Consider the following 25,464-nt stretch of genomic DNA (forward strand, 5'->3'; position numbering starts at 1 on the left):
ATGCAATCGATTACACATAAGTCAAGGTATACAGCGTATTTTTTTTGGTTCAGGTTGCTTCATTCTGATGGGAGTTACAACAGAATATTCGGGGCCTCTTTGAATTGAATCTCCCTGTATTATCTGCACTATATGTACATGTATATTGTACTTATGCTTTCATAATCGTATATTTTTCATTGCTTTCAATTGTTTTATTTTTATTTTATCATTTTATAGGAAAACATGTTCATGATTTGCATATTGAATCTCATTGTACCATACAATGACAATAAAGGAATTCAATTCAATTCAGTTGAAGAATACGTGTATTTACAAATGATGATGACTGTCTTCTAAGTCAATTTAGATTCCCAAGAGCTATCCTCTTGCATGTGAGGCTACTAGAATACTAAGATGTATACTTGATTTCATTTTTATGATGAAATGCATTAAAGTATATATATTACATTTTACAGATAAATTATTAACAGTAGCCCTTATTTAAATTTAGTTAACAATTAAACATGTGAGGGCACGGTGGCGCAATGGTACCGATGAGCTGACACCCCGTCCAGGGATTGTTCCTGCCTTATGCTTGCCGGGACTAGCGCGGTGATGGATGGAATAAATAAACATGTATAATGAAGATTTTTCAATGGTCCTTAAAAGTTTTGAAGAATCTGTGTTCTAAGCTTACAGCTGGTTATACATTTATTACAAAGCTTATGTTGTGGCGATTGGTTATATGGAGAAAAAAAAATGGAAGGACAGGTATTGGGTGTTGGTATCTTTGACAGACACAGTACTGCTACAATAAATTATTTCATCCAGGGTCTCATGCGTCCCAGCAAGCATTATGCTGGAGGCAGGAACAATCCCTGGACGGGGTATCAGGTCATCGCTACCACTGCTTTAATGAATTTTATCACGTAAATGATATCAAGTATACGTGTTGCTATTCTAAAATGTTCAGAGAGCTGTAATATCATGAATGTAATTTATTGATCATTGCCTGCGCGCTGCTGTCGGCATAAGAGAAAGCCTGTTTAAGAAGCACATACTGATTCACACACATATTGTAGAATATGAAGCATTTAACATGCTCTTTTAGTTACTCTTTAGTTGCTTTTTGAGAAACTCTAGTAAATTAAACATTGATTTTAAGATAAAGTGTATGACATTCTAGTTTAATGGCAAAATAAACTACACAATTAAAATGGAAATTTCTATATTAAAGTCGACATTTCAACCTTTTTTTCTTTACTGTATCCCTCTGTTTTTTTTTCCTTTCTCTGTGCCATAATACGCTTCCATATGACACTCAGGTGGTGGGATACGACTCGCCTTTCTACATCAACTTTAATATCTGACCACTTCTTTTTTTATTTCAGGCACTGTGCAACTTTCTGAACTTGAACTTTTGAGTGTTGTTCCATCAACTTCCTTTTGTTGCTCATACTACACTACTGCCTAAGCCACCAAAAAGTATGTTTTTCCTGGCTTCCACTTCACTGAGTAGGCCCTCAACTTTGCATTCAGTGAAATTCTTCTTTTTCTTATGTGTTTTTGCCATTGTCTTTTAACAAAACACTGAAGGGGATGTTTATATTGATTTGCATATTCAAATATGCAAAATTCTGGGAGGAGTTGGGGTGTGGCTGTAGGCGTGTGCATTGTGTTAAATTTCACGTTCATTTGGATTTACAAAGGGGAAGTGCGTGGAACTTTGCATACGCACAGTTTTATGCATCTGGATTTTTTGTGCATATGCACATTTCCACTTTTGTCTATATGCCATTTTTTAGTTTGAATTCTACACATGGCATTATACATGATGCCACAGGTCTTACTTTAAGTGTGAAAAATAACTTTTTCGGGCTATCTGTGGATCAATCTAAAGTAATAGCAATCCTGTATTTAAAAACAGCTAGAAGTGTAGTGATTATTGGGATTTGAAAATTACTACGCTATTCTTTTATTTCAGCTATTACATCAGTAACTAGAAAAACGTGTAAAATATCTCCTAGGATCATTTTGACACACAAATCCCTCCACCACAATAAGGTGGTGATTCATGGAGAACACTTTCATGGTTATGCTGCTGTATTAGTTGTAACTGATTTGTTCTCTAAGTCTGCCCATTTCATTCTCTTCAAGAAACTGCCGTCATCTTGTGAGCAGGCAGATGTGCTTCTCAAGGAAATTGTACACTTGCATTGTTTTCCCTCTTCTATTATTTACAATCATGGCCTTCATCCTGAATTTACTGGGCAAACTGAAAAGGGTTAATTGGAATCATTTGAAATTTCTTTGATGCACAATAAAAGCAGGGCAATCTGACTTGATGGATTTATTGCCTACAATGTTTTATTCCACTGTGGTTTATGAATGGTGTCGTTTAAGTGCTTATATGGATGTAAGCCTCCAGTTACTTCAAAATTCACTTGTCTTTCCATGTTTCCCAATTAAAATAAGTTTACTCCAGCCCATATCATAGATATTCAGTTTTGTAATCAGAATATAAGCTTAATGTCACTGTGCTCTGTACAAAAATTATTTTATAAATCCACTCACATGTACAGGCCAGGGGCTTTCAGTATTTAGAACTTCTAGGCAAGCATTTGAAGAGAGAAGGGGGCAACTACGAAAATGGGCATTGTACTATTTCTGTATGTTAGAGATGAAATTTAATCTTCTCCTTACCTTGTTTGGAACCTAAGTAATGGCCTGCACGTGGAGAAAATAGTATAAAAGACTTGGACAGCAGCCAAACACCTCGAAGCCGACGGACAGATGGGTGATAATGTCATCCGTCCTGAAAATCCTCCCATCGCAGTGACGAAAAATGGCAGACTGTATACATCAAGATCCCACCTTGGTAATTGTCTTGCCATTTGGCTTCCTTCGTTTTTTATACCGCATAAATCGTCATTAAAGAAAGGTAAATACCGCATAAATTGTCATTAAAGAAAGCTAAGTTATTTTCTCTTATGTGATTTCTTACCGCCATATCACTATGGGAGGGATATCGCCTTTTTACATTATATCTATATAGTGTCGGGTTACTTAAAATGCAATTAAAAAGAACTTATTCCAACTAGGTAGCTAGCAACCCCTAGAGGAAATAAGTTTTCTCCCCCTCCTCCTCAAATTGATGGTTCTGAACAGTTTGTGGTTCAGAACGTTCTTAATTCTCGCCTTTGGGTCTCTCCTGTTGAATATATAATTAATTGGTTAGAGTATGGTCTGGAGGATCAGTCCGAGTCAGATCAAGTCATTTTCATACTCCTGGTTTGCCAGCTCAGTTCCATATTCACTTTCTTTGTAATTCTGATTGGTGTCTCCAGAGGCCACACCATGTACTAACAGTTGTTAATGTTGTAAATTATGTTTCTGTCAGGGAAATTACTTTCCTAAATAAAGAATAGTCAAAATCACCATTATGAATGTCTCAAAGATAGATGTCCACAAAAAAGTTGAGGTAGCCTGTCACATGAACTGGTCAGTTCACCATGATAAGACTGATGAACATAACACAACTACGATCTTAAATAAGTTCCATTCATATGCATAACAGAGTTAAGAAACATCAATTTGCTTCAGTCAGAATACAGTTAAATGGTGTAAGAAAGTAAGTCAGAAGTTTTATTTATATAACAGTTTTCAAGAACAAATGCCACAAAATGCTTTACAAACAGTCATCACAAACTCTCACACAAAGTGAGTTAATAAATTAAAACCAGGAATAAAATTCATAAGTGTACACAATAAAGCTTAATAACACGCAAAAGCAAGCTTCAACAAATTCAAACCTGAGGAAAAAAGAAAATGCATAGACATACAGTCATATGAAAAAGTTTGGGAACCCCTCTTAATTCTTTGGAGTTTTGTTTACCATTGGCTGAGCTTTCAAACTAGCAACTTCCTTTTAATATCTGACATGTCTTATGGAAACAGTAGTATTTCAGCAGTGACATTAAGTTTATTGGATTAAGAGAAAATATGCAATATGCATCATAACAAAATTAGATATGTGCATAAATTTGGGCACCCCAACAGAGATATTACATCAATACTTAGTTGAGACTTCTTTTGCAAATATAACAGCCTCTAGACACCTCCTATAGCCTTTGATGAGTGTCTGGAGTCTGGATGGAGGTATTTTTGACCATTCTTCCATACAAAATCTCTCTAGTTCAGTTAAATTTGATGGCTGCCGAGCATGGACAGCCTGCTTCAAATCATCCCATAAATTTTCGATGATATTCAAGTCAGTGGACTATGACGGCCATTCCAGAAAAGTGTACTTCTCCCTCTTCATGAATGCCTTTGTAGATTTCAAACTGTGTTTTGGGTCATTGTCTTGTTGGAATATCCAACCCCTACGTAACTTCAACTTTGTGACTGATGCTTGAAAATTATCCTGAAGAATTTGTTGATATTGGGTTGAATTCATCCGACCCTCGACTTTAACAAGGGCCCCAGTCCCTGAACTAGCCAAACAGCATGATGGAACCTCCACCAAATTTGACAGTAGGTAGCAGGTGTTTTTCTTGGAATGCGGTGTACTTCTTTCGCCAAGCGCTTTTTGTTATGACCAAATAACTCAATTTTTGTCTCATCAGTCCAATTTACATTGTTCCAAAATGAATGTGGCTTGTCTAAATGAGCATTTGCATACAACAAGCAATTCTGTTTGTGGTGTGAGTGCAGAAAGGGCTTCTTTCACATCACCCTGCCATACAGATGTTCTTTGTGCAAATTGCGCTGAATTGTAGAACGATGTACAGATACACCATCTGCAGTAAGATGTTCTTGCAGGTCTTTGGAGGTGACCTGTGGATTGTCTGTAACCATTCTCACAATCCTGTGCATATGCTGCTCGTGTATTTTTCCTGTCCTGTCAGACCTGGGTTTTATAGCAACTGTGCCTGTGGCCTTCCATTTCCTGATTACATTCCTTACAGTTGAAACTGACAGTTTAAACCTCTGAGATAGCTTGTTGTGGCCTTCCCCTAAACCATGATACTGAACAATCTTTGTTTTCAGATCTTTTGAGAGTTGCTTTGAGGATCCCATGCTGTCACTCTTCAGAGGAGAGTCAAAGGGAAGCACAACTTGCAATTGACCTCCTTAAATACCTTTTCTCATGATTGAACACACCTGTCTATGAAGTTCAAGGCTTAGCGAGGTAATCCAACTAATTTGGTGTTGCAAGTAATCAATATTGAGCAGTTACATGCATTCAAATCAGCAAAATTACAAGGGTACCCACATTTTTGCACAGCCAGTTTTTCACATTTGATTTAATTTCATACAACTAAATACGGCTTCACTAAAAATCTTTGTTTGGAAAACACCCCAGTACTCAGATGTTCCTACGAAATGAAAGACATACCACTGTTATATTTTTTGTTGAAAGTAGAGTAAATTATTATGCAGGCTGAGAGGGGTTCCCAAACTTTTTCCTATGACTGTATACAATAAAATACAGTAAAATTACACAAAGGATAGATTGAACAAATGTTTCTTAAGTTTCTTTATAATAATGTTCACAGTGTCCATTTATCTCAGGTTTGCAGGAAGAGAGTTCCACAGTTTAAAGGCCACAGCCTCAAATGCATTCAGTCTGGTGCGAGGGATAGCTAACAAACCCTGATCAGACAACTTCAAAGACCTGTATGTGATTAAGGCTGCAGTAGCTTAACAATATAGATAGGAGTTTGACTATGTAGGGCTCTAAAAGTGTGAACCAGCAATTTAAAATGAACTCTGAATTTAATGGGAAATTACTGCACAGTCCACAAATGTGCCTTTCTTTTTGACTGACTTTGGTTTTGCATTTTGGCTATATTGAGAGATCTAATTGATTTTCTAGTTTTGGATTTTAGCATAGTATCACAACTATGATTTCATATTCTGATCCCCATTTTATTGGGAAAACTAATTCTCTGTTATTAAAACAGAATAATATCATGACTGAAAGTTGTCAGCAAAACAGCCATTAACAAAACAGAATTAAGATTTACCTGACTGAGTTTCCAGTGGGGAAATGGCAACCGACATTCACTTAGCATTCTGTTAAAGAAATGCAAACAAAATGTTATGATAGCAGTTTATTGTATTTATGTACTATTTTATGTATGCTTACTTCTGCAGGAGAACCCCTTATCTATTTACATTTATTTAATGTTGAATTGGCTTTTCCCAGTTTAATTTTTGTAGCTTTTCTCATAAATTGATAGGGCATTATTTATTGACTTTCTTCACTGATTTAGTATGCTCCCAAGTCTAGCCACAAAGTACCAGTAGCCTCTTGCAACTGTGTGGACAAATGCGTAGCTACCAAACAGGGTATGGTTTTGGTGGTGGTAGAAATGAGCTTGAGTCCTTCATCTTATCAATTTAAGTGACAGGCAGTAATCTAAAATTCCTGTTGTTGGTGATTGATTTGTTTGGCAATTACTTGATTTGGAGGTTTCATCTGATTTTGCACTGGAAAGTTGTCTGCATACTACCTACCAGATAGCTTTTCCAAAATACTGTAACTTAGTGTCTCCTCCTCAAAGTTAAACCACTCCATAAACATGCTTATAGGAAAAGTCAGTTTTGAGGATTTATCTAGATACTGAGATAAATAGTTCCCCAAAACTAAAATGAAGGGTAAAAACATTACTGTTACGAGGGTAAATCAAAAAGTAACGGTAATTTGAAAATTATGCTGTAACTGCAATGGATAGAAGCTGATGCAATACAACACATTTGAGATGGCTTATGTGTATTTTGAACATGCACAGAGTAGCGCTCTGCCGTTAGTCTACTTGAAGGTGCAGGATTGCACCATTGTTGAACACCTTGCCGTAGTGAGATTTATTTGGGCAGAGGGAGTGACACCTTCTGAAATTCACTGAAGGAGGTTGGCTTGTGTAGATCAATAAGCTGTTTGGGTAGCCACTAAAATGAAACGACAAAAACAGTTTTGGTAGTGAATGGATTAAAGTAGGAAAGAAGCTCTTTGTCCTGAAACCTTAAATTGTCACTGTAATTTGTCTAAACAAGCTTGGTACACCATAGTACACTGTACAGTGGCACATTAATGTAATGGTAAAGTTTTATATTAGTGTATCTTTTCTAACCTCCAATTTGTTTCACTGGACTACAGAAATATTTTTCTGAAATAAATCTTCCCAACAAGTCATAGTAATTAGCACATGAACCCTGATTAGCAGAGGGTAGTACAACTGTAAAACCCTCTTGATTTAACCAGGGCCAGCTGCACATTTTCACTTAATCTAATTGTATTGCTACATTTTCTTTAGCCACATAAAAGGTGTCCTCTTTCTGATCTTGGCTGCCATTCTGCTGCTGCTCACAAATGAGCTGAAGTCTCTGTACAAATTCTCCTTTCATCTTAATCAGTTTTATTTATATTTGTATTCTATTGATAAATTAAGCCAATTACAGCAAAGAGGAATCGTAACCCAGACTTGGAGGCAGCACTTGGATCCTTGGTGTGTCTAATGTGGAATTTTTAGCCTTTAAGGTTGTGTTTTCTGAAGATAAATACATTAATGTAGTTTCAAGAGACTTGTTATCCAGTAGGGAAGTAGTAAAAATGTTTAGATATTGATTTCATTAGTTACAAAGTAGACTGTTATACAAGGGAGTTTTCAAATACACAAAGGCTGGGCATTTTAGAAGTGATGTAATATTACTTACTTTTTGTACTTATGTGCATGATTTAAACCATGAGCATGAAAAGAGCACCTGTCATTAAATCACATGCATACCCTAGCTAAATTTATTATTGTCTGTACTGGATATTATTAACACACTACTGGCTTTGAACAGATTTTCAGTGAAGTGGTTTGCATTAAAATCTTCTTGGTTATCCTTACTTTAGAAACACACCTGTACTTAAGTACCTTTACAGGTGACCATTGCTGGGGAATGGTGTAGGGTTCAGTGTTATAGTGTGCTACAAAGGATTGATGGTAATACTATTCATAAAAATTAAAACAATACACCACTTATCCAGACTATTGTTTCAAATCAAGCACTGTGCTAAATGCTGGTCCTCTGTCTCCGCTGATATTTCTTACAATTATTCCTTACAAAATTAGAGAGACATTGGATGCAGCTCCATATATCTTGTGATTTTTGTTTTCCTCATTGTTAAGACAATTTTTGAAAAAAAAGTTCAGTCAGCTATCTATCATCCCACTTTTGATCACTTCAGTAGTTTATATTTAAGTGCATTTTGTACTCATTTTAATGGGCTCCAGGTTCGGAAGGACATGATAGGTAGAAATGTCAATCCATACTAGTAGAAAACTTTACTCTGGTGTCCAAAGTATTTCTTCTGTAAGCAAATCTTTAAAAGCTAAGTCTTATTTTATTGGGTATTTTTACTCAGTTTAATTAAAACAAATACAGTGTCATCTTGTGTTTGTTTTTAAATTAGATTAGATTAGATGTCTTTGTCATATACACTGCAATAGTATAATGAAATTTTTATGCCAAGTTTTTTGTGATATATGAATAAATACAATAAATAACTAAGAGTAGAAAAAGATGAATAAATACAGTGGTGCTTGAAAGTTAGTGAACCCTTCAGAATTGTCCATATTCCTGCATAAGTATGACTTAGAACATCATTAGATTTTCACACAAATTCTAAAAGTAGATATGGAGAACCCAGCTAAACAAATGACATAAAAATATCATATTTGGTCATTTATTTACTGAGGATAATCACCCAGTATTATACATTTGTGAGTGGCAAAAGTATGTGAACCTAGCAGGTAATTTGAAGGTGAGATTAGAGTCAGGTGTTGTCAATCAATGTCATTGTTGTCAGTATTAAAAGAACAGGGTTTTATCAAGGGCTTCATCTTCAAACACGTTTGTGCAGTATCAGTGTATCATGCCACGGACAAAGGACATTTCAGTGGACCACAGAAAAAGAACTGTTGATGCTCATCATGCTGGGAAAGGTTACAAAACCATCTCTAAAGAGTTTGGACTGCACTAGGCTTGGGTGGTAATACTGTAATATGGTATCCCACGGGATCTAAAAATAGCAACGGTATCAGTTTCAATACCATTATACCGTCATAAAAATAATGCACTTATATGGGAGACAAGGATTAAATATTAAATATAATTTATTTAATGCCTAAAAATGCGTATGCGTGGTTGTCATCATGTGACAGCGTGGAGGAGAAAGAGAGAGGTGGGGAAAGATGGCGAGTCGCGCACCAAGTGACCTGGTCTCGAAAAAGAACACAACTTCTGCAGTTTGGCAGTATTTCGGGTTTCGACCGAACGAGAAGGGAGAGGCGGTAAATACAGACGAGGCAATTTGCAAATTGTGCAACAAAAAGGTGACCGCGAGAGATGGAAATACCTCGAACCTAAGGTCGCATATACGAAACCACCATCCACTCACTGCTGCGAGGATGGACCCGAGTTCACTCAGTGCAACAGTTTCAACGCCTCCTGATGCAGGACCAACAACATCTAGGTCCACCGCCAGTATGCAGCCGACGATAATGGGAAAGCAACAAAGTACAAAAGGGACAGTGTCCGTTGGAAAACCTGTACTGATGCAGTGACAAAATACTTGGCGAAGGAAATGGTCTCTTTCCACACAGTGGAAAAAAAGTCCTTTACAGACATGGTAAAGGTCCTAGATGCCCAGTACGAGCTGCCTGGACGGAAATATTTCTCACAAACAGCCGTCCCACATTTATATAGTAAAGTTAGAGACAATGTTCAAGTGCTGCTGTCAGCGGCAGACAGTTATTCCTTAACAACTGACATGTGGTCATCAGTTAACATGACCACCATATATGTCTCTGACTGTCCATACTATTACACCTGACTGGAAACTTGAATCCAAATGCCTCCAAACTACGTATTTTCCTGAGAGTCATACAGCGGACAATCTTGCTGCTGCGCTCAGAGCTGCACTTCAGGAATGGCAACTTGACGAGAAAAAACTTTCAGCCATAACCACTGACAACGCTGCCAACATTCATGCCGCAATCAGGTCCCTGCATTGGCCGTGGCTATACTGCTTCGGTCACAATCTAAACTTGGCTGTCACAAATGGATTGCATGACCAGAGGCAAGAAACCGAGCGCGCCCTCGGACTATGCCGTAATATTGTCGGGGCCTTTTCACACAGCTGGCAACGTAAGCATGAACTCCACAAGGAGCAAGTGGACTTGGGACTCCCAAAACATAGTCTCATAACGGTAAGCATAAAACGTGCAGAGAGTTCCTCAGGGGCAGGGGCTCAAATATAAAAAAAGGGGCATGGACTGCGCAACTTGCTGGGGCTCCAAACTGGCAATGGTGGAGCGCATCCTCGAGCAGGCCCAAGCGATCAGACATGTCCTGTCTGATGACAGAAGGAGCAGCCTGTCCCTGACCTGGCAGGACATGGACGTCTTGAAAGCTGTTCACGAAGCACTGAAACCAGTCGGTGACTTCACTGATGTTTTGTCAGGAGAAAATTATGTGACCAGTTCCTGTATCCTCCCCATACTACAGCTCTGCAGGGACAATGTGTTGGGTGCGTCAGAAAATGACCTCCAGCTAACAAAGTCAATCAAAACTGGAACTCTAACAAAGTTGGAGGCCAAGTATGAATCCAATTCAGTGCGCAAAATATTGCGAAAATGCACTTTCCTCGTTCCCGTGGAGGATATGAGACGGATGACAACGCATTGGCTGAGACCAAGGCTGAATTACAGGCTGAGATCGTGAGCTTAGAGGCAGCAGGTCCAGTGGCCATCAGAGTGGAAGAGGGAGAGGCGCAACCTGCACCCTCACGAAAAAAGATGACTCTGGGAAGTATGCTGCAAAAAAAATCTGATGCAATGGCAGGTCCCGTCGGCATCGGCACCGTAGAGCAGTGGTCCCCAACCTTTTTGACAGTAAGGACCACTTTATTAGATGCAAATTTTTCCACGGACCGGTCGGGGGGGGGGGGGGGGGGAGTGGGGGGGGGCAGTTTTATACACAATTTACATAACATTTTTATTATTATTAAGTTATTAAGCAGTTCGCATACGTTTGCAACCTGAGATTTTTCTTCTTTTTTTGCATATAACAAAGACATATGCTTTGCATTTGCCATTCCAACAGATTGCACATCACAAACATTAACACTGTTATCGTTTTTTTCGTGTCTGCCGTTTCTATAGGAGGGTGACAATCAGTTAAATTCCAATGAATGTTTTTCAAATGTTGACAAGCAATAAGCAAAAGGTATCACTGAAAACCACAGAAAACAAAAACAGCAAAAGAAAAAAAACAGAACGAGGAAAGTTCGAAGAAAGAATTTTTTTTACAATGTTTCTGTTTGGGGATTGTTGTGCAAACGTGCACATCTGAGCTGCGACCACAGATCTAACTGCTCTGTGTATGATTCATTCAGGCATTTCAAGGTCACTTCGTTGTAATGAAAGCATCTGCTGAATGTACTTCTTAGTAACGCGATTTCTATAGACTCGTGTCATATGGGGAAACTGTCGGGACCGTAACAATACTTTGTTGTAATACTCTCTCACCTCGGTCTCTCTCCTCTCTCTGCGCCGCTGCAAAGCCCCGCCCGCCAAGCGTTCTGAAAAGTCTGAGTGAGTGTCCGTTGCCGGCAGTTCTCTCGCGGCCCGGCTGTCAGACGGCTGCAGCCCGGTAGTGGGGGACCCCTGCCGTAGAGGACCGAGTCGGAGCTGAAATAACAGCCTACTGTTTGGAGCCAGATACTCAAGGAGACGAGGACCCACTTCTGGTGGAAAAATGCTGCCAGGCGTTTTCCCCAGATGTCGCGAGTGGCACGAAAGTACCTGTTCGTCTATGCCACAAGCACACCATCGGAGCGGGTTTTCAGCACCGCTGGTAAAGTTGTCGGTCCACAACGTGCCCTGTTAAAGCCAGACAAAGTAAACATGCTGGTTTTTCTACCGAAAAATCTTGACTAGATTGATGCCACTTGCCATTCGTTCCTATTCACACTGTGTTTATTTTTATTTATTTAATTGATTCAGGTATTTTTATTTGGTTTACGTTAAAAACAATATTGGAAAGAAGACTGGAAAGAAGTTTTTGTTTAGGACTATTGCTTTGCAATACTTTTTATAATATGGATGATGTTTATGTTAATTCAACTCTGGTTGACTGTTGTGGGTCTATTTGCACTTTTTTATAAGCTGCTCTTCTTTGTTATTAAAAGTTGTTCAGGCGGTGTGATTTAATTTAATTGATTTGTGTGCGCGTCTCCGCGCGAAAACTGTTCTGGATGTTTATGTTAATTTAATTCTGTTTGACTGTTGTATTTGCACTTTTTTATAAACTGCTATTTGTTGCTAATAAAAGTTGTTAATATTGTTCTGCATGTTATTTTGTTATTGTTTCAGTATTAGTGTTTGATATTCAGTTTCTGAACGGTTTAGGCACAAGCCAACAGTTTGGTGACGCTGTCTGAGCCTTACCTCACATTTTTTTTATTATTCACAGTAATACCGTATACCGAGGTAAAACAGGGAGGAGGTTTGACGGTATCAAAATTTGGATACCGCCCAACCTTAGACTGCACCAATGCACAGTCAGACAGATTGTGAAGTAATGGAGGAAGTTTAAGACTATTGTTACTCTCCCCATGAGTGGATGACCAAGAAAGACCACTCCAAGAGCATGGCATTTAATTGTCCATGAGGTCAAAAAAAAAACCAAGGTTAACTGCTAAGTATTCTAATGGAAAATGTCAGTACATCTGTCCATGGACTACATCTCAAGAAGAACCAGGTCATGCAGCGAGACAACGACCCCAAGCACACAAATCATTCTACCAAAGAGTGGGTTGAAGAGGAATAAAATAATGACCTTAAACCAACAGAAATGTTGTGGAAGGACCTGAAGTATGCAGTTATTTGAGAAAACCCAGCAACATCCCTGAGTTGAGGCAATTCTGTATAGAGGAACAAGCTAAAACTCCCCCAAGCTGATGTGTAGGACTGATCAAGACCTACTGGAAACGTTTAGTTGCAGTTATTGCTGCAAAAGGGGGTCACACCAAATACTTTTAGCCACTCACAGGTATGTAATACTGGGTGATTTTGCTCAATAAATAATTGACTAAGTACAATATTTTTTCAAATTTGTTTAGCTGGGTTCCTCATATCTACATCTAGGACTTGTGTGAGAATCTGATTATATTTTAGTTTACACATAAACCAGCAGGTGGCTATAGTACAACGTATTACAGTGCTACTCTAAATAAACAATCAAATAGGTAACAGGTTCAAAACTGATTAAAAACGTAAGGTTGCATATGTGACAGTGTGGTATTAGGGATGCTCTGATCAGATTTTTTAATGCTGATACCTATCACTGATTTCATGTTTCTGGCTCCGACAATTCTGACATCGATTTTGATACTGATTACAATTTTTTCTTTATCTCTTTAAAAAAACATTTTACACTAAGCTCTTGAATGACCAATTGCATAGAAGCCTCATGTCCTATATTAAAGTGTTAACTTTGGTAAAACTTTGGTATTTTTAGAATTAAATTAATATTTATTAATTTATAGACCACGGGTGTTAACTGTTCATTTTTTATTAACAAACAGAAATTATGTAGACTTATTATTCATTGACCATAAAAATACTAAAATAAATACAATTTCCTAAAAAGGCATGGCCTTTGAATGCCTATCAGACAGCCTTGGTATCACAGTCATTCCTAACCCATTAATAGATGTGTTTGGTGTACTCCCAGATGGGCTTAAAGTGGAGAAGTACAAATTGATTGGAATTACCAATACCACACTACTAACATGTAGACTTCTATTGCTCAACTTGAAGAATCTCAATCCACCTTTTATAAGACAGTGGGGTAACTGATATTCTATACTATTTGCAATTGGAAAAATCAAATTCTTGCTTAGAGGATCTGTTCAGAACATTTTAAAAATACGGCAAGATCTAATTATTAAAATTTTAGAATAAGCATTTATATTGGGGAAAATACATTCTCCCTTCTTTGTTGTTCTTAAAGTTTTGCACATATTGTTGGCTCTCATCTCTGTCGGTTGGGGGTTGAATTCTGTTTTGTCAAGTTTGACTTGATTGCATGGAATGTTGTTTTCTTCAAATAAAATAAAAAACATACTTTAACTAATGAATTATGTATAAAAATATTTATCCATAATACAGCATTAAAAAAATAAAATGCCTCTCATAATTACATGTCACATTCTTTACTTTCTTATATAATGTAATGTAAAAAATACATTCACTTGTAGACATTTACAATTTTTAACCATTAATCGCACTACAGCTTTTTCTGCTGTTAAAACATACATTTCCTATATTTATATAGGTGTGTTTTTTCCTTCAGTGTACCAGCTAAACTTTCATAATTCTTAATGTATAATTATAAATGTGGAATACCATTTTAATTATACAGTACTTGTTTCTTACCAAAACGTATACTGTATGACATGCACAAATAAACATAGTACAGATCTTTAATCTGTATCAAATGTTTATTAAATTTGCAAGGCTAATATGCATAACAAGATTGCAAGTAAAAGATGCATTTTCCTGATAACCTGGAAGCCTGTTGTTTACTAAGCAGCAATTTCAAATTCTTCTTTATCTTTTCTTTGTACAATTACAAATGTCAGCTACTATACTTAACACAAGCTCGCTGTCCAAACTTAGACAAATGGTATCCATTTTAATTAAAGAACAAAATAAAAAGGACTGAATTAATTAAAGTAGCCTTTCTTTACATTTGTCTTAATTGCACAGGATGGCTTCTCCTGTAAAGGCTAATATTCCAATCATCTTTCATTTTCTAGTGAAACAAGCCTCAAATTGCTTCTCTTTGCTTACACTGCAGGAGTTCATTGCCAAAATAAAAAAGATGTTAGTTGGCTGAGCTACCATAAATCCTTGTGTAAAGGAGTACAGCAACTAAAAAGATCAGTGTTTGTGATTGGCCAATTTACTCATCTCTAATTAAGTCTTTTGTAGTGAAAACTGGCCAATTTAGATCTGTGGCTGATCGATTGGAGCATCACTATGTGGTACTCTTGCCTTCTCTATAGTAGATCCATTAAGTTTTGTTTTCTTGAATTGTATTTTAGAAGTGACCTTATGTGTTCAAAGGAAAAGGAGTTGTATAAACTATCAAACTAGGTTAATCAGCCTCTTTTCTAAACTGACCTATCTACTGACTTCAGTTTCTGTCTTCTCATCCAACCACTTTTTAATTCCAGTGTTGGCTTTTAACTCTCTTCATCATGTGGAATGTTGTTCATTACTAAACAAATTTTGAAATCTTAGTAACTATAATTCTACTATTTGGTAGTTCATTCTTAATTTTGGCAAAGTTAATTTGCAAAATAACCTCATCTACTAGTTTTTTTTAAAAAGTAAGTATGTTATTTTTTTCCCTAAGGAGCAATAAAAAGAAAGATTGAACTGGACTGGGGCACAGAAGACCAGGAATACCTCGAGAAGGTAGACATGCATGTGCAGGGAGCACTAAATGAAGTTCGACCTGATATATTAATTTACAATGCAGGCACTGATATCTTGGATGGTGACCCCCTTGGGGGCTTGGCAATTTCTGCACAGGTAAACAGAGTGTTCCACTACTATTTCTGTGTTGCTATTCTTTTTCTTTTATTTCTCAAGTGAGTTTCTCTTTAGAGAATAAGTAATGCAAGGGGAAGAAGTAAGCTAGATTGAACAGGAGCACAATTGCTGAGTGTCACCTCTGAAGCCAGGCTGATGACTGTCTCTACTCTGCCTAGTAGGGCCTTTGATATACTAAGATGGAAGCACAGTCCTATATAGTTTGTGCACCTCTGACATTCTCCCAATTTTGATCCATTTTAATTATATAATAAAATGTTTCAATGATTTTTTAACCTGTTAAATGCAATACATGTCCGTGGGAGATGAAGTATATACCATCAGCCCTGTGATCAAAGCAGAAAAAGCACTGAGATATTCTGCCAAGAGATGAAAAATGGCAGACCACTAAGACACAGAATAACAGGTTGGGAGGTGAAACTTTAATTAGATATGGGCATGATTTGAATGAAAAGTCAAAGTTGGATAAACAGGAGCTTTCGTTTCTTTTGTATAGTTGCAGAGTTTGTCTAATATCTTGAAGACCCAAAAAAATTAACTTGATGTCTCTACTGTATAACCTCCTTCTGAATTCTGATGGAACAAAACAGTTTACCCATAGGTAATGTACATTGTCAGGAGTAGCAAGACTGGAAGAGGAGAACATTTTAGTGATCAGTTCAGTGGAATTCATTATGATTATTGTAGCTAAATAACTTTTAAAAGCGCAATATTTCCAGGGGTATCAATGGGATTTTCTAGATATATCTATGCAATAAAACATGTTTCCCATACTTACTTGTTCTATATGTAACAATATCAAAGCAGCTAAAAACAATGCACATGTTACCTACCTGGCATTAAGTTATTTAACTGACTTAATGTACATTAATTTTTTGTGGACTGAATAAGTGTTTAAAGGAAATTGTCACCCTCTAACCAATATCACCAATGTAAAGCATTGTGGAAATGCAGCCATCTGTCCCTGCTATGGATGCCTTGCCTTTTCTTTTCCATATTCTCCATTTCCTCCCAGCTTACCACCATTATACCAGCTAAGAGGGGAGGAGACAAATTATCAGTTGACCTGATAGAACCCTGCCCTCTGGTCACTCTACGCTCTTTGTACAGTGCCTGTATTTTAGATTGTTCTCCTTGAATAACCTGGGGTACATAGATGGTCTGGGACCATGACCGAGGTGCCTCTTACTGTTTTCACCACTTTATTTTCAGATTTCAGTTACATTACATAAGTAGATGTGGCCTTTTCTTACATTTTGGGCATCTTTGTAGAAGTTAGAGCTCCTTGGACATTTCCATTAATAGAAAGCCCTACTCTGTACTCCAGATTCTTTTCCTAACCTGATCTCCAGTGTCTTGAGTTGCAATTTCTCTGATGCTAAGATCAAGTATGGTTAAACTGAACTTCACTATACTCCGATCACGTGTAGGATTCAGGACTATTTAGTTCCTTTCACTACTGTCCGAGACCACTGAAGTCCTGTATGCTTTATTGTATATAAATTGCTCACCTGTGCAACCAAATCAGACATACAATGAAGTCCTTTGCAAGGGATAAGTATACTTGCCATTTGTTCCATCATTTGAATCAAATCTTTAACAGTGTCGCATACCTGCAGTTGAAAGCATAACGGCTGCAACGGCACTCCTCGTGAATTTGGATATTTCGTTGAACTGGTGAGCCCTTGAGTCTGAGAAGTTCTTAAAGCAGTTTCATTTGACAAAGTGGGGTTTTGACATTTTTTGTCTAATTCCTCAGAATCAGAGAAGCAGTTAGCCTCTGGAGTATTTTTTGCCAGACATTGTGGAGCATTCTGGGGATGTAGTTTAATGCAGTTCCTTTTTTCAGCCCTGCTTGCCTTACTTGTTCCAGAAGTAGAAAGGCTTTCTCTCACCAATCTCAAATTTAAATCAGTCCCTTTCATGCTGTGTTTTACTGGTTGAAACTCTGGGCTTTGACCACCATCTTGGTTTTCCCAAAGTGCTTTGTGACTTCTCTTGTGACTGTGTTCAGCCAATGGGTGTCCAGTGACTTAGTGTTATTCTGGAACTCCAGCGCATCTTGGTCATCTTGCCTAGGTGTGGAGAAAAAGAAGAGACTATAAGACATGACTCTGCCACTCTAGACATTAGGACCGCGTAGCTTTTTAGAATCCCCTTTATGTAATCCAAGCCCTCCAGTGGCCCATTGTAGTAAACATCGCCAGAAGAATCAAGTGCAGCATCTCCAGCAAACCCATCTGTCTTTTCCAATGAGCTTCCATTTCTTTCATATTTCTCCAGGTTTTCATTCAGGCTCACAACACCTACAGAATGCTTGTTGTCCAAAGATTTGTCACCCTTTTTAGCCGTTTTCTTCCCCATTGTATTTGTGATGTGGGAAAGAAAAAGTCACTTTGTATTATTACGTGAGCAGTTTCTCTGAGGGTTTTTGCCACATCAAAATTTATTGAAAAACAGGTTCCACTCAGGCAGCCAGGAAGTCCTACTGACTATGTCAGTTGTGGATGACTGGGGGTCATCACTAAGCCTCAAACCCTGGACACAACAGACTTAGAGTCACAAGCCTAATCACCATAGTTTATTTCTTTCAAATACCTTTATTGTTCCTTTAGAAATGTTTTCACACAGCACAATATACATAAACAGAGTGAATCCTTCCTTTTTCTCTTCTTGTCCCCTGACAGCTGACTCCCCGAAGTGAGACAGAGGATTCATTTTTAAGCTGGACCCTGGAATTATTTCCAGTGTTTGAGCAAAGTCTGAAAGAGGTGCTTCCAGGTCAGGCGGTAGCTTATACAAAGTGTGGACAGTTTATCCTTGTAGGTCACCATGGCGGTACCCATGGCATTCAACAAGGCTTTCCTACAGGATTAAGATTCCCAGCGTGCCTGGCTGGCAGGTAACTGGAAGCAATGACGCATAAAAGTGCTGCACTCTAGCATGTCAGGGAGTTTATACTCCGAAAAGGCTAACACCCATGGTCTTTACATTATTGTGGTCTCCCTTCCTGGTAACCGGTCAATTCCTAGCCTGGTCAGGACACCAGTCTATTTTTGTCCTTCCACTGTAACCTCCCTCTTTTGCAAGGAACCACCTTTCCTTCTGGATGGGATGCTGGATAATCCCGCATATTACTTACAAGAGTTACATATAATGCCATCTTAAATATGGTCGCAGTGACGTCATGTTTTGATGGGACTTTTGAGGAAATGCCCCCTAGCAATGGTTGCTCAAAATAGTGGCTACCATAAAAAACATGATTATGCCACAGTTATATTTTAGTACAAAATAGTAATTTCAATTATGTACAAAACAATAGTTTTGCTAAGGAAACAATTACATTTTTAGAATCATTGTGATTGAAAATTAAAAAAATAATAATTAAAAATAAATAAGATGTTTATATAAAGAATTTTATAAGCCTTGGAAAAAATAATAAAAGAACAGTAATAATAACACCAGAAACTGGACTAATTTGGAATCCCATGTAAATCCAACCTGCACATTATCCCATAGTTTTGCATGTTAAGTTTATTAGTGATTCCGAATTTTCCCAGAGTGACTGTGGATATGCATTTGTGAGTGGGTTTTGTGGACTAGCATCCTATCCCTGGTTGTTTCTTATCTTGTTATGAGTGTTTCTGGGATATACTCTGGCTGCCCTAAATTGTGTTCAGCCTGTTTATAAATGTTAGCTTATAATGTATTTTTGCTTTTTAAAAAAAATCATCAAAATCTTTTGATATTATCTATGTGCATTTATTAATGCAATAGACTTTCCTGTTTCATTCAAATATCACCACTTCAAGGCCTTTGTTTCATGTGGAACTCAAAGAAAATTAAATTATTTTACCAGCTACTGTATGTGAAATAATATGAAACTCACTGGATTCTGTTTATTTTGTATGTATTCTAAACATTGACTCAGTGACTTAAACATTTTCAAATAATTTGTGTAGATTTTCAAAACTACAAATAAATTATAAATGTTCCAGTCACCATTGCTTTCAAATAAAAGCTAGATTCAATTCTCCTGTAAACTTGGATCTGTTAGTTTCCCAGGTGAAGAAGACTAAGATTCCTCCTTCTGTCCCCTCAGTTCTATACAACTCTATTCTTATTCTGTATCATACTGAAAGCTGGAGTTAATTTGAATGACCAAATAATAAGCGACTCCAGAAATGACCTCAGTTAGTCTGCAATAACCTTGAGAACAAAAACAGCCAACCATAATTTGTTTTGCAAGAATAGCATTTTAAACATTCTAGAAATTAGACATGTGTGTTTGAATTGAAGAAGAAATTATTATGGAATCTTATGAAACAGTAAAGCATATGGATGACCTAATTGTAAAAGCTTTAACACTCAGTGTTACAAACTGTCCATAAAAAAAGGAGTCTACTGTATTTAAAGAGATGAAACACTCATTGTGGTCACACACCCCCAACATTCCCCCCTGCCTTCTCCTACCTGCTATAATATTTGGAAAAAATTAATCACCCCTTTAAGTTTTAACAAGTAATCCCCAATGAACACCTGGAATAGGTAACGTGGTAATGTCTTGGCTAATTTAGGACATAAAACCTTGAGATCTTTTCTTTTTTCAGGGAATTGTTAAAAGGGATGAAATAATCTTCAAAGCTGCAAGAGAGAAGAATATCCCAATTCTCATGGTAACATCTGGTGGCTATCAGAAGAGGACTGCAAGGATAATTGCTGATTCTATTATCAACTTGCATAATCTAGGTCTCGTGGACTGTAATGCAGCTAGCAGTGAAGCTGGGCCCTCTCGTGTCTCTCTGCTGATGAACACACCCTTGGTAGCAGCCACACAGTTGTCATCCCACTGACCATCAGCTCATTGATGAATAGCAGTCTCTAAGTTCTAACTCTTACAATTCTGTTCAGTTTAATACCAACGTAGCAGAAACTTATTTTGTGACTGCTCATACTTATTTGTGAAAGTATCTTAGTTACAGTTAGCTATGCAGTAACAGATGTATACCCTGCCCTTTTTCTGGATCAGTTCAGCACACTTATCTTAATTTTCTTCTGGAAGATGTCAAATATTCTTTACTCTGTGACCCTTAGGGATTGAATAATATTTTCATCTAACTTTTCTAAGGTTTATTGTACTTCTTCCTAAACTACATAACAATTGATATTTAAATCAACTAATCTGTTCACTGGCTCAGGGTGCACTGACTTGTTTTGGTTGATGTTTACTTGTGGTTCTTACATTAGTTTTAATGCTAAGTGTATCATAATATGATAGAGTGTACTGTATACTGTCATTAAAATAATTTTAAACTACAATTATGTATGATGAATCCTAGTAGGGGCTTATTAGCATTTTTATGACATCCTCAGTCTTTCCAGAAAGAATGATCTTGTGTTGGGTTGGGGAGCTTAATGCACATTAAACACTTAGAATGCTGATTTGAAGCCATAGGGCCACACTTGTACATCCTGGGGCCTGACACAGATTTGGGCCACAACCTCTCATTTTACACAGCTGGTGAGTCAGTGTCGTTCACTGCCTGTATGAGACAACAATATACAGTATACTGTACCTTACTCTGGATCCTATATTAGTGTGTTTGAGTTGCCCTTACATCCCACAGCAGCTATACAAAGTTGCCTACCGTCATCAAATGGAAATCAGAACTAGTCTTATCTGTCTCTCAATTAGAGAGCTGGGCACAGCAAGGACTATTGCGTTCCCTTTCAAGTTATATTTTCTTTTGTTGCCAGCAACAGACTAATCCTATACCATACTTTAGTACAACCCACTTCAAACAATGTGAAATTATTTATTGTACACCAGTTTTTTCTAGTTATTCCATTGCCCCTCTTCAGCTTTGTTGTTCACACTTATTTTTGGAGGTGCTGTTATTGCTTTAATGCCTGTCTGGTTTCCTTCTGCCCTGTTTCCTTAACCTCTCTATATTGGATAAAAATGGCAATGTCATGTCAGACATTAGTCATTGCTTTATCTTAACCAAATAGGGATTATTTATGGAAACAAGCTTTCTGTCCATAAGTAGAGGAAATTTGTAGATTAATATATTACTGAAAGTAGGATTTTTTTTTTCTCCACAAATGTAAAGGTCCATAATATGTGCACTGAAGAGCCAGCACATTATGATCACCTGCCTTAATATACTGTTGCTAATTCTTGCACCACCAAAACAGCTCCAAACTGCAAAGGCATGAACTCTGAAAGACCTCTGAATGTTTCCTGTCTGGCAGTAAGACATTAGCAGCAATTCGCCTAATTCCCATAAATGATAAGGTGGAACTGCCTCAGATCGGAGTTGTTGTTCCAGCACATCCCACATCTTCTCCATTGGATTGAGATCTGGGGAATTTGGATGCCAGGGCAACATTCTGAATTCTTCATTATGTTCCTCAAACCATTCCCAAACAATGGTGGCATGTACTGCTGAAAGATACAACTTCCATGGAATTTTATTGCATGAAGGGTTGCATGGTCCGCAGTGATGTTTTGGGTAGATGGTATATGTCAAATTCATGTGCACATGAATGCCCAGAACAAGGGTTTCACGGCAAAAACATTTCCCAAAGCATTACACTCCTTCCACTGGCTTATCTTCTTCCCACAGTGCATCCTGGTGCCATCTTTTGCCCAGGTAAAAGACATTCACATACCCAGCCATCCCACTTATGCAATAGAAAATAAGATTTATCAGACCAGTTGTTGTTTAAAGTGGGATTCATCCTGGATCCAGTTTCAATGCTCATGTAGCCGCTGTAGGCATATTCAGTGGTAGCAGGGGTTAGCATGGTCACTCTGACTGACCTTTGGCTGTATATCCCCATACACCATGTCATGACACATTATTCCCATAACCATCATTTTAATAATCTGCAGTTTGTGGCACAGTAGCTCTTCTGTTAGTTCGTATCAGAAACGGTAGCCTTTGCTGGCCTCTTGCTTCGATGAGTCTTGGCTGCCCAATACCCTGTTGGCAGTTGGTGGTTTTTCCCTCCTTGGACCACTGTCAATATGTACTCACCATTGTTAACCATGAACACCTTACAAGCCTTGCCGTTTCAGAAATGCTGTCACCCAGATGTCTGGCCGTAATTATTTGGCCCTTATTAAAGTCATTCAAGTCTTTACACTTGACCACATCTTCTGCATTCAACATGTTGATTAGGTATACCTATTGTCAGCATACCATCTAATACTGGGTGATTCTAATGGGTGGGGCCCCAAGTTAAGTTAATGTCTTAACAATGAAGCAGTTCAAATGAAATAAAGATCAATACTGATGTGTACCTGAACATTTTTGACTTATTTGTGAATGAACCGGATGACTGTGAGATCACTGCAACCTGTCACATCTCAGCTCGCAGCATGGCACAAATTGAAAAGGGACTGTGGCCACCTTGTTCTCTAGACCTTTCACCTCAGGATTTCTTCTTTTGGAGAATGCTGAAAGGAAAAGCATACAAAATTACAGCAAAATATTGAACAAGAAATTGCTGCCATCACTCCTACATTGCTTGCAAATACCTTTGCCAATATGGAGCGCAATGTCAATCTGTGTTTGCAAGAAGAAGGTAACCATTTCCAACACTGAATGTGATTGGATCATTTACACATCTTTCAAGGTATGCACTGTATTTTTTTTTTTTGTTTCTGTCGCTTCATTATTACGTAACACATCATTACTCGGGGCCACGCCCATTAGAATCTTCCTGTATATGCTGAACCTCCACATGTGTCACTGTTACAAAATAATCAGTGCCATTTGCTTCATTGTGGAAGTGGTCATAATGCTTTAGCTCATCAGTGTATGTGATGTGCATTTTGGAAATCCCATGTAAGCTGTTTTTCTCCCTACAAACTTGCAGGATCGAGTAGGACAGTGGTATAGGGGTTAGGTGCTGTCGAGTCTCAAGTTTGTACATTCACCCAATGTCTTCATAGATTTTTCTCCAGGGACTTCTGTTTTCTTCCAAATTGCTTTGAGACTGTAGTTTTAAAATGTATAGTTGATCATTGATTATGCTTTCTCATTATGAACATTTGTATTCTCTCTGCTCTTAGTCTCGTAGCACACTATTTCTGCAGGTTCAACAACAGAACTACAGATGCCCAACCATTTTAGGAAAGTCAAAAATAATATAATGGAATCCTTTGGTAGGGAACTGCCAGGCTGACAGACAGATATGGGCATACAAGGGAGAACATTGTGACCCTTTGTTATAACTGGATGAACAGCATGACTTGGAGTAATCCTTTATTATCCTGTTATTGTCATTAATTTGAGCCTCAGGACAGCAAATGCACAGAATGCCCATACTGACTGGATGACACTCGGGCTTTGGATCCACAGTAGCTCCCTTACCAAAGGTTTCAGAGACTAGTGAAAATTGCCAAATAACAGAATTTGTCTTGGTTTTGTTTTATTTATACTCATGTTTCTCACTGTCATTAATATCTTCTTTTGTGAAGTTTACAGTGGTTAATAACAACAAATTAATCATTTTTAAAGCCAAGTTATGCAAACAGTTTAAAAGAAATGTAAATTTTTCGTAGTTTAATTTCAGGTACTTAAATGTAATAAAATCAGTTTTCTATTGAGTACTGTTGTCTTTGTTCTTAATTTTTTGTCATTCAGAGCAAACAACTAGTGCAAAATTCACAACTTCTACAAAACGCCAAAAACGTAGATCATTTTCAGGGTTCCTGAGTGGAAAAGTTTTAGTGGCTTCTTACATGCCTGACTTAAGTGCTGTTTCAGCCACTTAAAAATGCATTCTCTTTTCAGTGGATGTGGTTATTCTTTTGTTTCAGAACTTTTGCTAATGGGCAATAGTCAGTCATTTTCTAAACTTTTTAGTCAAGAAAAGGGTTGTGGGGGGTGCTGGAGCCTATCCCAACTAACAATGGGTGCAATCTCAGTTTGAAAGGGAGAATAGGCTTAATAGTTGACCTATCCATTTAAAAGAAATATTGGGTCCCTCTCAAGATAAGGAAAAAGAGGAAAAAAAAACCTTCCAGACCGTGCATGGTAGATCACAAACAGTCAGTCTCCTTATTCATGTTAAAACAATTTTTATAACGCAGTTCACATATTCATACTTTCACTTCCTTTTGCCATGAAATTCAACCACTAGGACTTAGAGTAGACATGAGACTTTTGCATGGGATGTCTTCAGGGCATGTATGGCCTGGAAATGGGACCATTTTTCTATATCGTATGCAGGACTGATTCCTGTATCAACAGTATTTGAAGTAAACTGAGTTAATTTCATTTAAACATTAACTGGCTGGATAACGCCAAGTGACATGAAATTATTTGCTTATTGTGTCATGTAATAAGTTGGGATCTGTAAGGTCTTCCAGATGTTCCACTCATCAACAACAATATTCACTTTACTGAAACTCTGAAGTTATTTCCACTGCTATCAGCAGGGATGTACTATGTGATTATATCGAAGCTGTAATTGTCACTTTCAGATTTGCCTTTTTGAATTTTTTTCTCTTCTGCAGAGCAGCTGCAGCTGCCCTTGTGTGTGTTGTAATTGGCAGCTCTCTGCATTTCCTGATCACATCTAAAAGCTATGCTTTTTTATTCAGCTGAAAATGCATGTAATTGGGGAGCCTCTAAAAACACATGGACACTTTGGTGACTAAACATTTCCTTGGCAGCTTTCCCTTTAATTTATTATTAGATGGTGTTCCCATTTGGGAATGAAGGGATGTTCAAGATGTCTGTTACAGATTATTTGGGGTCAGAGAGCATTAGAGGAAAAGAGCCTT

General features: G+C 37.7%; 1 protein-coding gene across 3 annotated transcripts in view; it reads left to right on the forward strand.

The window, feature by feature from the left end:
* hdac11 (histone deacetylase 11) overlaps window positions 1–24,283 on the forward strand; it is a 217,149-nt gene extending 192,866 nt beyond the window's left edge. For 2 of the 3 annotated variants that reach the window (XM_051921513.1, XM_028824035.2), the window contains 2 exons: window positions 15,463–15,641; window positions 20,273–24,283. In XM_051921513.1, coding sequence (XP_051777473.1) covers window positions 15,463–15,641; window positions 20,273–20,515 — 422 coding nt within the window. In that variant the 3' untranslated portion in view covers window positions 20,516–24,283. Of the gene's footprint in view, window positions 1–15,462; window positions 15,642–18,349; window positions 19,495–20,272 lie in introns of those variants that run through there. The other variant, XM_051921512.1, reaches the window with a different exon arrangement.
* Window positions 24,284–25,464: the final 1,181 nt, after the last annotated feature.

This window comes from Erpetoichthys calabaricus, chromosome 18 (assembly GCF_900747795.2).
Source record: "Erpetoichthys calabaricus chromosome 18, fErpCal1.3, whole genome shotgun sequence".
NCBI classification, from domain to species: domain Eukaryota; kingdom Metazoa; phylum Chordata; class Cladistia; order Polypteriformes; family Polypteridae; genus Erpetoichthys; species Erpetoichthys calabaricus.